General features: G+C 41.5%; 1 protein-coding gene and 1 long non-coding RNA gene across 2 annotated transcripts in view; one reads left to right on the top strand and one right to left on the bottom strand.

Moving 5' to 3' along the window:
* LOC138431095 (uncharacterized) overlaps positions 1 to 13,512 on the top strand; it is a 32,304-nt gene that overhangs the window by 3,898 nt on the left and 14,894 nt on the right. The gene's annotated exons all lie outside the window — the stretch shown is intronic.
* On the bottom strand, positions 9,781 to 10,091 carry LOC138431093 (small ribosomal subunit protein eS28-like). Its single transcript, XM_069573298.1, has one exon. The coding sequence runs from the start codon at positions 10,073 to 10,075 to the stop codon at positions 9,866 to 9,868; it is 210 nt and encodes a 69-aa protein (XP_069429399.1). The 5' UTR covers positions 10,076 to 10,091; the 3' UTR covers positions 9,781 to 9,865.

A 13,512-nucleotide genomic window follows, 5' to 3' on the forward strand; every position in this document is an offset into this window, starting at 1 on the left:
GCAGCCCTAAGAAGCTGATATGATACATAAGAAGAAATACTTTCACTAGTGATTAGACAAACAGAACTTAAAACCTCATGTAATGCCCTACACACAAACTATACTGGCAAACATTAAGGTGACCGATCATATCAGAGGAGGTAAAGATGTGCCTCAATGAGAACTCTTATGCCATACTGGTAGGATTGTAAACTGGTGCCGTTACTTTGGAAAACAAGTGCATAATGCCCTGTGAAAACGAATATGTATTCCATAATCCAGCAATTCTATAACTAGGTTCTGTACACTCAAGAGGGACCCTGAAACATGTAGGAGACATCTACAAGAAAACTCACTGCCACTTTGTTCATAGAAACAAAAACTAGAAAAGACACAAATGTCTAGCAACAGGGAAATGAATAATTTGAAGCATCCTCACATTGTAAATTTACACAGGGAAAATGAATATATAATTGTTACATGTAACAAAATAAACAATTTTTAGAAATATAATATGGAATAAGGAATAGAAGCTGCAAAAGTTTGCTCAGAGTCCAGCAAAAATAAACAGTATGCTGCTTATGGATGTCTACATAAGAGGTAGCATGTGCTTTTTTTTTTTTTTAAAGATGGTGTTTACTTGGGGGAAGAGGAGACATGATGGGAAAGGAAGTGTATGCTGGTCCAGGAATACTCTGGTCCTGAGATGTGGAATGGATCCCTAATTGTATCCATTTTGTGGGTATTAACTAAAAAGGTTACATAAGGTTTTTAAAAAAGATTATTATTAAAAATATTTAGTATCAAAAAGTAAAGAAGAATGCTATAATAACAAGGGCTACACAGAGATCATCTATAATCTAAAGCTGCCAGTGTGTCTGCTGAGTATCCTTTTTACAGGTACCTGAAGAGATGGAAGAATGGATGTAACCTCCTATGTTAGTCACTCAGTCGTGTCTGACTCTGCAACCCCATGGTCTGTAGGCCTCTATCCATGGGATTCTCCAGGCAAGAATACTGGAGTGGGTTGCCATTCCCTTCGCTAGGGGATCTTCCCTAGGGAGCAAACCCATGTCTTCCGAATTGCAGGCAGATTCTTTACCATCTGAGACACTAGGGAAGCCCATAACTTCACAGATAGAAATGAAAAGAGATAAAATAACCCCCTGCATATATGTTGAAGTGAGAATAGTTGTTACAGCAGGTAGAAGAAAAATGGGCCATTGATCAGAGGAAAGGAGATAAGACTGCTGCTGCTAAGTCGCTTCAGTCGTGTGTGACTCTATGCGACCCCATAGACGGCAGCCCGCCAGGCTCCCCTGTCCCTAGGATTCTCCAGGCAAGAACACTGGAGTGGGTTGCCATTTCCTTCTCCAAAGCATGAAAGTGAAAAGTGAAAGTGAAGTCGCTTTGTTGTGTCCAACTTTTTGTGACCCCATGGACTGCAGCCCAGCAGGCTCCTCCATCCATGGGATTTTCCAGGCAAGAGTACTGGAGTAGGGTGCCATCACCTTCTCTGGGAGATACGACTACTCAGATGAAATTTGTATACATCAGTAAAGCTTTCCCAGATTCTTTACTTTCTCAGGTGAAGTCCTGAGTCATGCTTTGGGTAAGGACGACAGTGGGCTGAAGAGGGCAATGCTGCCAGCTACTCTGAGAGAAAAGAAAGAAAAGTGTCAGAGCGTACAGCTAGGATACCTCCTTGGGCCTTGTGGCTAGCATGCATATGGAGGTAACCTCACATCCTGCGTTGTGTCAGCTGTTCTAAATGACTGTGTGTGAAGGTGGGCCGAGTTCAGTCTTGTACATGGATGCTTAGGTCTTCATTGCAAAACCCCAGGGCCTAACAAGGTTTTCACTTCTTGGCTGTCAGGAATTATCCTATCTGAAGCGTGCCATCTGTTTCCAGTTGAGACCCTAACTGATACAAGCAGGCCTATTAATTATCTCTCTCAAACCAGCTGTTGGCAATCCTAGGAGTGGTTTCCTGGCAGCTATTACCCCACACTATTTGCCTGGATTCCATGTAAACAAAGGTGTCAGTATAGAGCTGTGATTCTCAAAGTGCTGTCTCAGACCAGCCTCACCAGCATTACCTGGGAACTTGCTAGAAATGCAAAGACTGCCCCCATCCAAGGCCTGCTGCTGCTGCTAAGTTGCTTCAGTCATGTCTGACTCTGTGCGACCCCACTTAGTCCGAAACTCTGGAGGTGGGCACAATAACCTGCTTCCTGCGGCCCTGCAGGGACTGCCCTGGTGGCGCAGCGGATAAGAATCTGCCTGTCAATGCAAGGGACATGGGTTTGATCCCTGGTCTGGGAAGATTCCTCATACCTGGAGCAAGTAAGCCTGTGTGCCACAGCTACTGAAGCCTGCATGCTGTGGGGTTCACAGGCTACAGCTAATGAGCCCCTGAAGCCTGTGTACCCTGAGGCTGCTGAAGCCTGTGCACCCTAAATCCTGTGCCCCCCAGCAAGAGAAGCCACCGCAATGAGGAGCCCGTGAACAACTAGAGTAGCCCCAGCTCTCTCTGCAACTAGAGAAAGTCCGCGTTCAGCAATGAAGATCCAGAGCAGCCAAAAATGAATAAAGAAAGCAGTGTATACATATTTTTTTAAAAAAAGCAAAAATTAAAAAAAAAGAAGCCTTGTAGGTGATTCTATATGTGTTAAACCATGAGACCCATTAGCATGAGGAATTCACAGTGGACACTGAAGCATCTCAAAGACAATATTTTATGTTCAAAAGAAAAATTGTAGCTCCTTATGATGTACAGCATGATGCTTTGAGATGCGTATACATAGTAAAATAATTACTACAGTCAAGCTAATTAACATCTCCATGTCCTCACAGAATAATTATCTTTTGTATGTGTTTGGTAAGAGCCCATCTGAAGATCTAAGTGAAGTCGCTCAGTCGTGTCTGACTCTTTGCAACCCCTTGGACTATAGCCTACCAGGCTCTTCCGTCTGTGGAATTTTCGAGGCAAGAGTACTGGAGTGGGTTGCCATTTTCTTCTCCAGATCCTAGGATCTAGGCTCTTAGCAAACTTTTAGTCTATAGTACAGAACTATTCACTGTAGACACCATGGTGTATATAAGTTCTTGAGAACTTCTTCATCCTACGTAACTGAGACTTGGACTTTTATCTCATTTGATGAATAGCTCCCCATTCCTCCCACCTCCCCACTCCTGAAAACCATCATTCTATCCATACTGTCTGGTTCTGTAACTTTGACTTGTCTAGCTTCCATGTATTGGAGAAGGCAATGGCACCCCACGCCAGTGCTCTTGCCTGGAAAATCCCATGGATGGAGGAGCCTAGTAGGCTGCAGTCCATGGGGTCGCTAGGAGTCGGACACGACTGAGCGACTTCACTTTCACTGTTCGCTTTCATGAACTGGAGAAGGAAATGACAACCCACTCTAGTGTTCTTGCCTGGAGAATCCCAGGGACGGGGGAGCCTGATGGGCTGCTGTCTCTGGAGTTGCACAGAGTCAGACACGACTGAAGCGACTTAGTAGCAGCAGTAGCAGCAGCAGCGGCTTCCATGTATAAGTGAGATCATGCAGTATTTTTCTTTCTGTGTCAGACTTATTTTGCTTAGCATAATGTCCTCTGGGTCCATCTATTTGTTACAAATGCCAGGATCTCCTTTTAAAGGCTGAGTTCAGTTCGGTTCAGTAGCTCAGTCGTGTCTGACTCTTTGCGACCCCATAGACTGCAGCACACCAGGCTTCCCTGTCCATCGCCAACTCCTGGAGTTTACCCAAACTCATGTCCATTGAGTCAGTGATGCCATCCAACCACCTCATCCTCTGTTGTCTCTTTTTCCTCCTGCCTTCAATCTTTCCCAGCATCAGGGTCTTTTCAAATGAGTCAGTTCTTCGCATCAGGTGGCCAAAGTATTAGAATTTCAGCTTCAGCACCAGTCCTTCCAGTGAATATTCAGGACTGATTTCCTTTAGGCGGAGTGGTATTCCATTAAATGTATCACAATTTCTTTATCCATTGATGTTATTTTAGATCTTGATTATGGTGAATAATGCTGCAATGAACATGGGTAAGATATTGATTTCATTTCCTTTGAATGTATACACAGAAGAAGGATAACTGGATCTATTTTCAAGTTTTTGATGACCCTCCATGCTGTTTTTATAATGGCTGTACATTGCCACTAACAGTGTACAAGGATCCCCTTTTCTCCACATCCTCACCAACATTTGTTATCTTTTGTCTTTTTGACAGTAGCCCTCCTAACAAGTGTGAGGTCATATCCCATTGTAGTTTTGATTTGCATTTCCCTGATAATTAGTGGTGCCAAGCATTTTTTCATGTATCTGTTGGCCATCTGTATGCCTTCTTGGAAAAAAATGTCAAGTCTTCTGTCCATTTTTTCCATTGGATTGTTATCTTGCCATTGAGTTGTATGAGTTCCTTACCTATTTTGGATATTAACCCCTTATCAGATAGATGACTTGCAAATATTTTTCCCCATTCTGTAGGTTGTCTTTTCATTTTGCTTATTATTGCCTTTGATGAGCAGGAGTAATTGCCTGTCCTTTCAGTGTCATAGCCAAGAAAACCATTGCCAAGGTCGATGTCAAGGAGCTTTTCCCTATGTTTTCTTCTAGGAATTTTACCAAGACTTATGTTTAAGACTCACTCCAAGTTGAGTTGATTTTTGTGTATAGTACAATATAAGAGTTCAATTTAATTCTTTTGTATGTGGTTATTCAGGTTTCACAGCACCATTTTGACTCACTGTTTCTCTCAAAAGAGAGATTCTTTTTTGTTTCTTGTGTATTCCTTGTGCTCTTGTCGATTAGTTGACCCTATATGCTTAGGTTTATTTCTGGACTTTCTATTCTGTTCTGTTGGCCTATGTGTCTATTTTTATGGAATTCTCCCACGCTGTAGAAGTGAAAGAACTTAGGAAGGAAGCTTTAAAAGTAGGGGAAAATTTTTCCTCTTGATGAATTTAATGTGGGGCAAGTCTTAGGGGATCATTATATCATGATGTTAAGTGACTCAAGGTTTTATAACAATGCCCTAAATAGGTGACTTTATTGGAGATTAATGAACTGAGTGAATCTGTTGAAGAGATTTGTGCTGACTGGATCGTCCTCTAATTCTACAGCCCATATCCTTTCTAAATTTGGTAGTGAGAGAAAAAGCATATAAACAAAACAATTTCAGCATGTGATAAATTACTCTAGTCAGGGCAAAAGTAGACCAGGGTCTAGTAGCTGGAGTTTAAAAAAGAACTTGGTAGCTTACTAGGATCTAGGGTTTACTGTGTTAATTTTGTGAGTTGTTGTTTTTCAGTCGATGAGTCGTGTCCGATTCTTTGTGACCCCATAGACTACAGCACCTAGGTTTCCCTGTCCTTCATTTTGTCCTGGAGTTTGCTCAGATTCATGTCCATTGAGTCAGCAATGCCATCCAACCATCTCATCCTCTGTCATCCCCTTCTTCTCCCGCCCTCAATCTTTCCCAGCATCAGGGTCTTTTCCAATGAGTCAGCTCTTCACATCAGGTGGAACAGTTCTCTAAAGTTTTCTATATCTCAGATAAGGACTAAAAATGATTGTGTGAAAAACTACAGTTTTGTCATGACCTCATAAATTATTTGTAGCATTATATTCAATATTGTTACCAGCACCACCTGGTCAGCTCCCAGGACTTAAGGTCTTTTTAGGCTTCAATATTTCATGTTTACTACACAGACCATAGTACCTAGCAGAAGCTCATTGCTTAATCTTCAGTTTAATAAAAAATTGCTATTTCTTCACTTTTAACATTTTTTGAATTTTTTTGGGGGGGGGACACCCTCCTTTATCAAGTCTCTTAATGACTCTGAGTTAAACTGCATTTTTATTAAATAGTCAGCCATTAAATGCGTTTACACGTGTTTCCCTTGCCGCTGACTCCCTGCTATCAGATTTGCCTGGATGTGAAATGAAAGGTTGTAGAAATAAATTGAATACTTGGACTACATAAGCCTAAATAACTGGCTTACCTCTCTTTATTGCTTTAGTTTTTCTCTTTGATCTCTTTTGAAGTTGTACGTTGGTCGTTTCTAGTTGTCTCAGGGAGGCAACAGGGAGATGGGTCTCTAAATTTCGTCTGATATATAAAATAGATAGTTACAGACCCATTTCCCTAGACATGTTTTAGTTCTGAGATGTCCTGCTGAAGTGTGTGCATGCTTGCTTTCTCAGTTGTGTCCGACTCTGCGAACCCATGGACTGTAGCCCTGCAAGCTCCTCTGTCCCTGGGATTCTCCAGACAAGAATACTGCAATGGGTTGCCATTCCCTTCTCCAGGGGATCTTCCTGACCCAGGGACTGTGCCCAGCTCTCCTGCATTGCACGTGGATTCTTTATCATCTGAGCCACCAGGGAAGCCCATATTATCTTGGCATGTAGCTCTAATTCATTTGGGGATGAGATTACATAGTCAAATGTGGAAAGCCTATTTGAAACACCCACTTTAAAACATGGTGGATGTTTTTATGCATTCTATGAAATTACCTGTCAATTGACTTTATTTTAGGCTCAAATCTGCCTCTTGCTTGACTAGTTTATATTGTACTTTGCTTGTGCAAAGACTTCTTTTTCAATACATCTTCCCAGTATTCATGTGTTGAAAGTTTATGGAAAGATGGTTTTGCTGAAGTATTTAAGAAGGATACAATGAAAAGCTCATGGCATTTGCAGCCAGACAGACCTAGATTAGGCTGCTAATTGTGATGAGGGACAAATTACTGAAGAGCTCAGAGCCTTAGTTTTCTTATCTAAAAATGTATGTAATCATATTTCCCCAATAGGTTGTTGAAATAACATGTATTAGTATCTAACAAAGTCTGATACATAGCGTAAGTTTCAGCTTTCTCCCTTTAAAAAAAAATTATTAACTGATATAAAGCATATTCAAATTTTATTTGAGCAATAATCTTAAAGTCTACTTTATATCTTTAAAAGGCATAGATTAGAAAATTTTTATGTAGGAAATTTGATCTCCTAGAACAATATAACTCTTCAAATCAAACTCTATTAATAATAAGCTTTCTTCCAAAGATTTGGATCTTTAAACTATCTTTAGCCCTATTATCGGTATTTCAGATAGGGCCATTTGGATGCAAATTAGCCAGAAAATGAACTCCAGTAGAAGTATTTATTTAGAGACCAATGCTGTAGTTCTCTGATCCAGAGAACTTCCTCACAAAATGGGATCACACAGAGGTCAGTGGTAATAAAACAAAACCATAAATCAAAGTAGAATCTCCTATAAATCAGCAGCAATATACTCAGTTACTACATCAGTCAGGATTATTTATAAATATGTCAATAAATAGCGTAGTATCTCTTGGTTTCTCTTCATGTTCTACAGTTTATACAATTTGCAATACTTGATCATGAATCTTTGCAATGTAAAAGGATTCCATTGTTTAATGAATATCCAGTTACCTACCTTACAGAGCACACATGTCCTCCTTTTACCTATCTTAGAATGTTGATTACTGTAAGCCCTTACTTCTTCTGTGCTGGTGGGTCTCAAACTTTATCAGGCATTAGAACCACTAAGAACCTGAAACACAGGTTGCTGGGTTCCACCCTCAGTGTCAGATTCAGCAGATCTGGACTGAGGCCTGAGAATCTGCATTTCTAACAAGTCCGCAGGTGATGTGATGCTGCTCTAGCTGGAAGAGCAGGAAAGGAAATGCATGATGCTTAGAGACCCTACAGAGATTCCCCTGCCTGGTTTACTTCCTTTTTTCTCTCTGCTCTCTCATGCTTATAGTCTTAGAATAGAGCTGTAGCCAAACCATAGTCCCACTGATAGAAAAACGTTTTGTGTTGTAAGCCTTTGAGGTTTGGGGGTTGTTTGTTATCCCATCAAAAGGTGGCCACTGTATCAGTCCACTTTAGCATTATTTGAATAGTAACACTTGGAAGTGATCTAACTATTCATTAAAAAAAGATGCATAAATAAATCGTGGACTGTTCAGGAAGTGGTATAAAATTTGGCAGTTAAGCTGAGTGAATAAATGCCATCTTTGTTAATATATAAATCTTAAAAACAGTCATGAGGGTAAAAATACTGCAGCAGGCTACATGTAGTATAATGTAATTTACATAGATTTTAGAAAATGCCAAATACTCCTCTGTATTATGGGCGTATATGTAGTGAAAAGGTTAAAATAGGAATGAAATAACACATTCTAAATTCAGAAGAATATTTACACGTCAGAGGGGAGTGAAAAGGATGAGATTAGGGAGGAGTGAAGAACCTGTAACTCTAAAGTTTTGTTTCTTCATAGAGTGAGGACTAGATGTCAAGATCAGGCAAAGTTAGATGGTGGGGATGTGGATGTACTGGTCTGTATACTCTTCTTTATGACGAGTTCTTCATAGCACAATAAAATATATCTTTTCAAGGAGGGAGCTTGCATTCGTAATGTGTTTTACAACTCATGGGGTCTAGCAGCTCCAAGTGTGTGGCAGACGAATGAGCCTGGAATTTTGAGGTTCTCCCAGGTTATAAAAACAAAACAATAGAAATAAGCAGTTCAAGCTGTTTGTGAAAACCTGTCTTAAACATGGGCACAGGTATCAAGCCACATAGTGGCAGTCAGCATGCTTACCAGCTATGTCCTTTTTCTTGAATGCTGATTCATTTACTTGGTTGGAACATTTGATACTGATTTTAATTCGTTAAAAATGCTGGACTAGGCTTTCAGAGGTTACACATACAGCCCAATTTCCTTTCTCTCTCTCTCTCTTTTTTTTTGTTTCCTGGAGACAACAAAGGAGGATAATTGAGTGGGTGTGATTGTTTCAAAACTTTACACACTTCCTTGGTTTCCCTTCAGGAGGAAGGCAAAAGCGTAGTGTTGCTTTAAAAACTACGGCGTGCAGCTGGAGAGCTTTTGAAAAGCACAGTTTTCCAGGCCCCATCTCACATCCTAGTGAATCTGAATTTTCCAAATATGAGACAGAGAATCTGTTTATTTATTCATTCATTCACTCATTCATTTATTTAAAAGCTTTCTACACTCACTGTTACCTTCACAGAACCAAAATCTCCCTGACTTCACCAGCTGAGAATTTCTTTTCTGATTTACCACTCACTGCTGCATATCATTCATTTTTTTCTACCTTATAAAGCTGTAAGCAAGTGCTAAAAACAGAGCAAACCAATAAATAAAATAGGAACGTTATATATAAATCAATTTACACAAGTGTTATAAAATTACGTGGGTCTGTTAAAAGGAGAGCAACCCAATTATAGAGTTTACCCTACTGAGTCCCAGATGCTGAACCTCATTTAGAAGTTGGCATATGTAGAAGATTCCTTGTAGCTATGCTTAGAGCATCTTTGTTCCCTGGGTGTGTAAGCCTTCTTTTAAAAATATCTTAACTCTTCCATTCAAGGTGTAGAGTATGGAAACATGCAGAGCTTGGGAGGACACTGACTTGGAAACTGGTGTCTTTCAAACTGAAATTTTTGTAATGATAACCTGTTAATGGGTTTTCTCGTGGGCCCATCCGACTTGGCCTTGCCGGGGAGCGGGGTTGACCAGCTGTGCCCGGCCGTGAAGGATATCTGTGTTTCCTGTTTATTTTGCTTTGTTGTTTTTTTTGGCTGAGTCGGGTCTTGATTGCGGCACATAGCCTTAGTTGCTCTGTGGCATGTAAAATCTTAGTTCCCCAACCAGGGATTGAACCTGTGTCCCCTGCATTGCAAGACAGATCCTTTTTTTTCTTTTTTTTTTCTCATACATATGATACAACATACGATACAAACACTTTATTAACAGCAGATCATCCCGGTGGGCCAAGGCGTCAACCCAGACATCCAGCACCCAGTCACAAGTTCAGCGCAGCCTCAGAGCCTCGCGCTCTGACTCCAGCAGGGTGAGCACATCGCCCTCGTGTACGGAGCCTTTCACTTTTCGGATGATGGAGCGGCTCGTGTCGTGCATGAATTCTACGCGCCCCTGCGTGCACTGTCCCTGAGAACCGGTCCTGCTGAACACCTTGGTGACCCTGGCAAGCTTGATGGGCTGCACACCGCTTGTGTCCATGATGCCGGCGCGGCGGCGGTGGGGTGGAGAGCGCAAGGCAGATTCTTAACCACTGAAACAACATGGACATCCCCATTTGTGTGTTAATTGAAAATTAATGTTTTGCTGGCATTTATGAAAATATTAATATATTTTAGGATTAAAACTTAAACGCTAACCTTTTATTGATGTGTATTTGTATGTGTGTTTTGTGGAAGAAAATTTTTCCACAGACCAGGGGCACAGGGGATTGGAGGGATGGTTTGGGGATAATTCAAACGCATTAAATGTATTGTGTACCTTATCTCTATTATTATTACATCAGCTCCAGCTCGGATCATCAGACATTAGATTCTGGAGGTTGGAGACCCCTGACTTAGCAGACAGGAAGCAACTGCAGCGAGCCCAGTGCGGGGAGGGTGCTACAATGACTGGCCTCCACCCGGAGGTGGTACTGAAGCTTAATAAGGCTTTTAAAAAATTTCCTTAATTGGAAGATAATTGCTTTACAATGTTGTGTGTTTCTGCTGTATAGCAAAGTGAATCAGCTATGTACATATATCCCCTTCCTCCTAAGCCTCCCCCAACTCGCACCCCCGCATGAGGCTCTCTTAACTGAAGTTTCTCGGTGGCTGTTCTTGGCCAGTCTGCCCTTCTTGCATGGTCTTCAACAGTGCTAGCCAAAAATGATGACTAAGCAAACCCTGGGAGGCACATATCTGGGGCCACTGCACCAAGTCTGAAGTGCAGGCAACAGAGAGGCTGATTCTTTGGCCTTTTGTACCAGAAAGTAAGGAGGCTGCCAGATGTGGGTCTTGTCACGTAGACGCCGGTGCCCATTTGAGAGCACCAGTTGACCAAAATGGCACAGAGGTGAACAACCCACCTGCCAATGCAAGAGATAGAGGGGACGTGGATTTGACCCCTGGGTCAGGAAGGTACCCTGGAGGAGAAAACGGCAGCCCACTCCAGTATTCTTGCCTGGAGAGTTCCATGGACAAAGGAGCCTGGAGGGCTACATTCCATGGGGTCTCAGAGCTGGACACAACCGAGCGACTGAGCGTACGCGTATGAACATTTTCTTTTTCTTTTTTTTTTTTTTTAGTTTTTTATTTTTTAAATTTTAAAATCTTTAATTCTTACATGCGTTCCCAAACATGAACCCCCCTCCCACCTCCCTCCCCACAACATCTCTCTGGGTCATCCCCATGCACCAGCCCCAAGCATGCTGCACCCTACGTCAGACATAGACTGGCGATTCAATTCTTACATGATAGTATACATGTTAGAATAGCAAAAAGAATGAGTGTGATGGATGACAACACAACAAATATATAAAGAAAAAATTTTGGATTAATAGTGATGGTCTAAAGAATTAATTGTGGTTGCCAGAAGCAAGGGTGGATGCTAGGGAAATTTGGTAGAGTCAAAAGGGACAAACGTTCAGTTTTAGGATAAATAAGAACTGGGGATGTCATTCCAGCATGGTGACTATAATTAATACTACTGTGTGGTATCTTTGAAAGCTGCTTAGAGAGTGGATCCTAAAAGCTCTCATCACAAGGAAAAAAATGGGCCGGGGGCGGCATGCCACATGGCATGCAGGGACTTAGTTCTTCAACTGGGGATTGAACTCATGCTCCCTGCAGTAGAAGCACTGAGTCTTAACCACTGGACTGCCAGGAAAGTCCCCTCGATTTGGCTCAGAGGTTAAAAGCGTCTGCCTGCAATGCGGGAGACCTGGGTTTGATCCCTGGGTTGGGACGATCCCCTGGAGAAGGAAATGGCAATCCACTCCAGTATTCTTGCCTAGAGAATCCCATGGATGGAGGAGCGTGGTGGACTACAGTCCACGGGGTCGCAAAGAGTCGGACATGACTGAGCAACTTCACTTTCACGAGGAAACGGACGTTAACGAAACGTACTGTGGTAATTATTTCACAATATGTATAGGTCAATTCATTATGCAGTACATTTAAACGTTTATGGTGTCATATGTCAGTTATATCTCAGTAAAGCTAGAGATAAATAAAATGCAGAAGGAATAACAGAATTTGAGAATGCTTGTTTTGCAAACTTTAATAAACTAGTGGGTCTAGGCAGTGATAAACAAAGACTCTTAAAACTGTTAGATAAAAGGTTAAGGGATAAACTTCATAAGAGGTGGGGCAGTCTGATGATAGCGGAACCCACTGATCAATCTTACCACTGAAAGTGAGCCGGCAACCAGACGTGAAGTACCTGCTGTGAAAAATCAGTGTCTTGAAAACTGAACCTGAATCTAATTAAGCATCTTGATCTACCAGTTGACAGGAAATGTGAAGGACAGAAGAACATATGTAAACTGATACCTTGAGGATGCAATCTACCAAATTCAGAATAAGGGAAATCCCATAGCATCGAGAAAGCAAGAGTGAGGCACAAAAGCAGTAGATATTTAAAGAGGCTCTGAAAACATATCAACAAAATACAGTCCTCAGGATCTTGTTTGGATTTTGATTCAACCAAAACAACTTTGAAATACATTTTATAGAAAATTTGGTAATATCAAACATAAACTGGGTATTAGACGATAGTAAAGACTTGCTGCTAATTTTGTCCAGTATGATGGTGTCATTGTGATTACATCTTTTTTAAGTCGTCTTCTGCTAAATATTCTGAAGTATTTATGGATGAAACCATATGATAATCGGGATCCAGAAGAGGGCAAAAAAAGTGAGGAGGAATAGAGGAGAATGTAGGGACAAATGTTGCTGGCTTGTGGAACTTGGTTGGGTATATGTGGCTTTCATTATATTGTTATCACTAGTTTTGCGTATGTTTGAAAAGTCCTTGAAAAATGTTAAGAAAATGAAAATACATGAACAAATTCGTTTTAAACAAACGTACAACCTCTCATGGGTTCTGTTGAGTAAGCCAGCTTTGAGAATCATTTAGGTGGAGAGGACTTTGGAATGATGCTAGGGGCAAGTGTAGAGAGGCTGGAATAACCCCTCCCCCTACCACTACTTCTGGTGGCTCAGATGGCAGTGAATCTGCCTGCAATGCAGGAGACCCGGGTTTGATCCCTAGGTTGGGAAGCTCTCCTGGAGAAGGGAACGGCTACCCACTCCAGTATTTTTATCTGGAGAATTCCTTGGATGAAGGGGCTTGGTGGATTACAGTCCATGGGGTCACAAAGAGCCGGACACGACTGAGTGACTAATGCTACCGTCCCTCCATCTCTCCCCCCACAACCCGACCCACGCCCCAAACAGTTCCCAGTCGTTCTCCTGCTCTCAAGGGTTCTCAGTTTTAATGATGGGCAAACAATACAGAAGAACTCAGGATGCAGGAATACTTGCGTGATGTTATAGTTGGAAGTTTTTAATAGAATTTTAATAGAATTCCTTCTCTGATCTGAGAAAAAGATTAATGGGTATTAATATTTAGCTTCTATTTCCATGAAAAGCCTGTGG

This window comes from Ovis canadensis, chromosome 26 (genome assembly GCF_042477335.2).
Source record: "Ovis canadensis isolate MfBH-ARS-UI-01 breed Bighorn chromosome 26, ARS-UI_OviCan_v2, whole genome shotgun sequence".
Classification (NCBI taxonomy): domain Eukaryota; kingdom Metazoa; phylum Chordata; class Mammalia; order Artiodactyla; family Bovidae; genus Ovis; species Ovis canadensis.

What these genes read in the sequence shown, in the direction of transcription:
- LOC138431093 (XM_069573298.1), bottom strand. Translation starts at nt 10,075, where the DNA reads ATGGACACAAGCGGTGTGCAGCCCATCAAGCTTGCCAGGGTCACCAAG.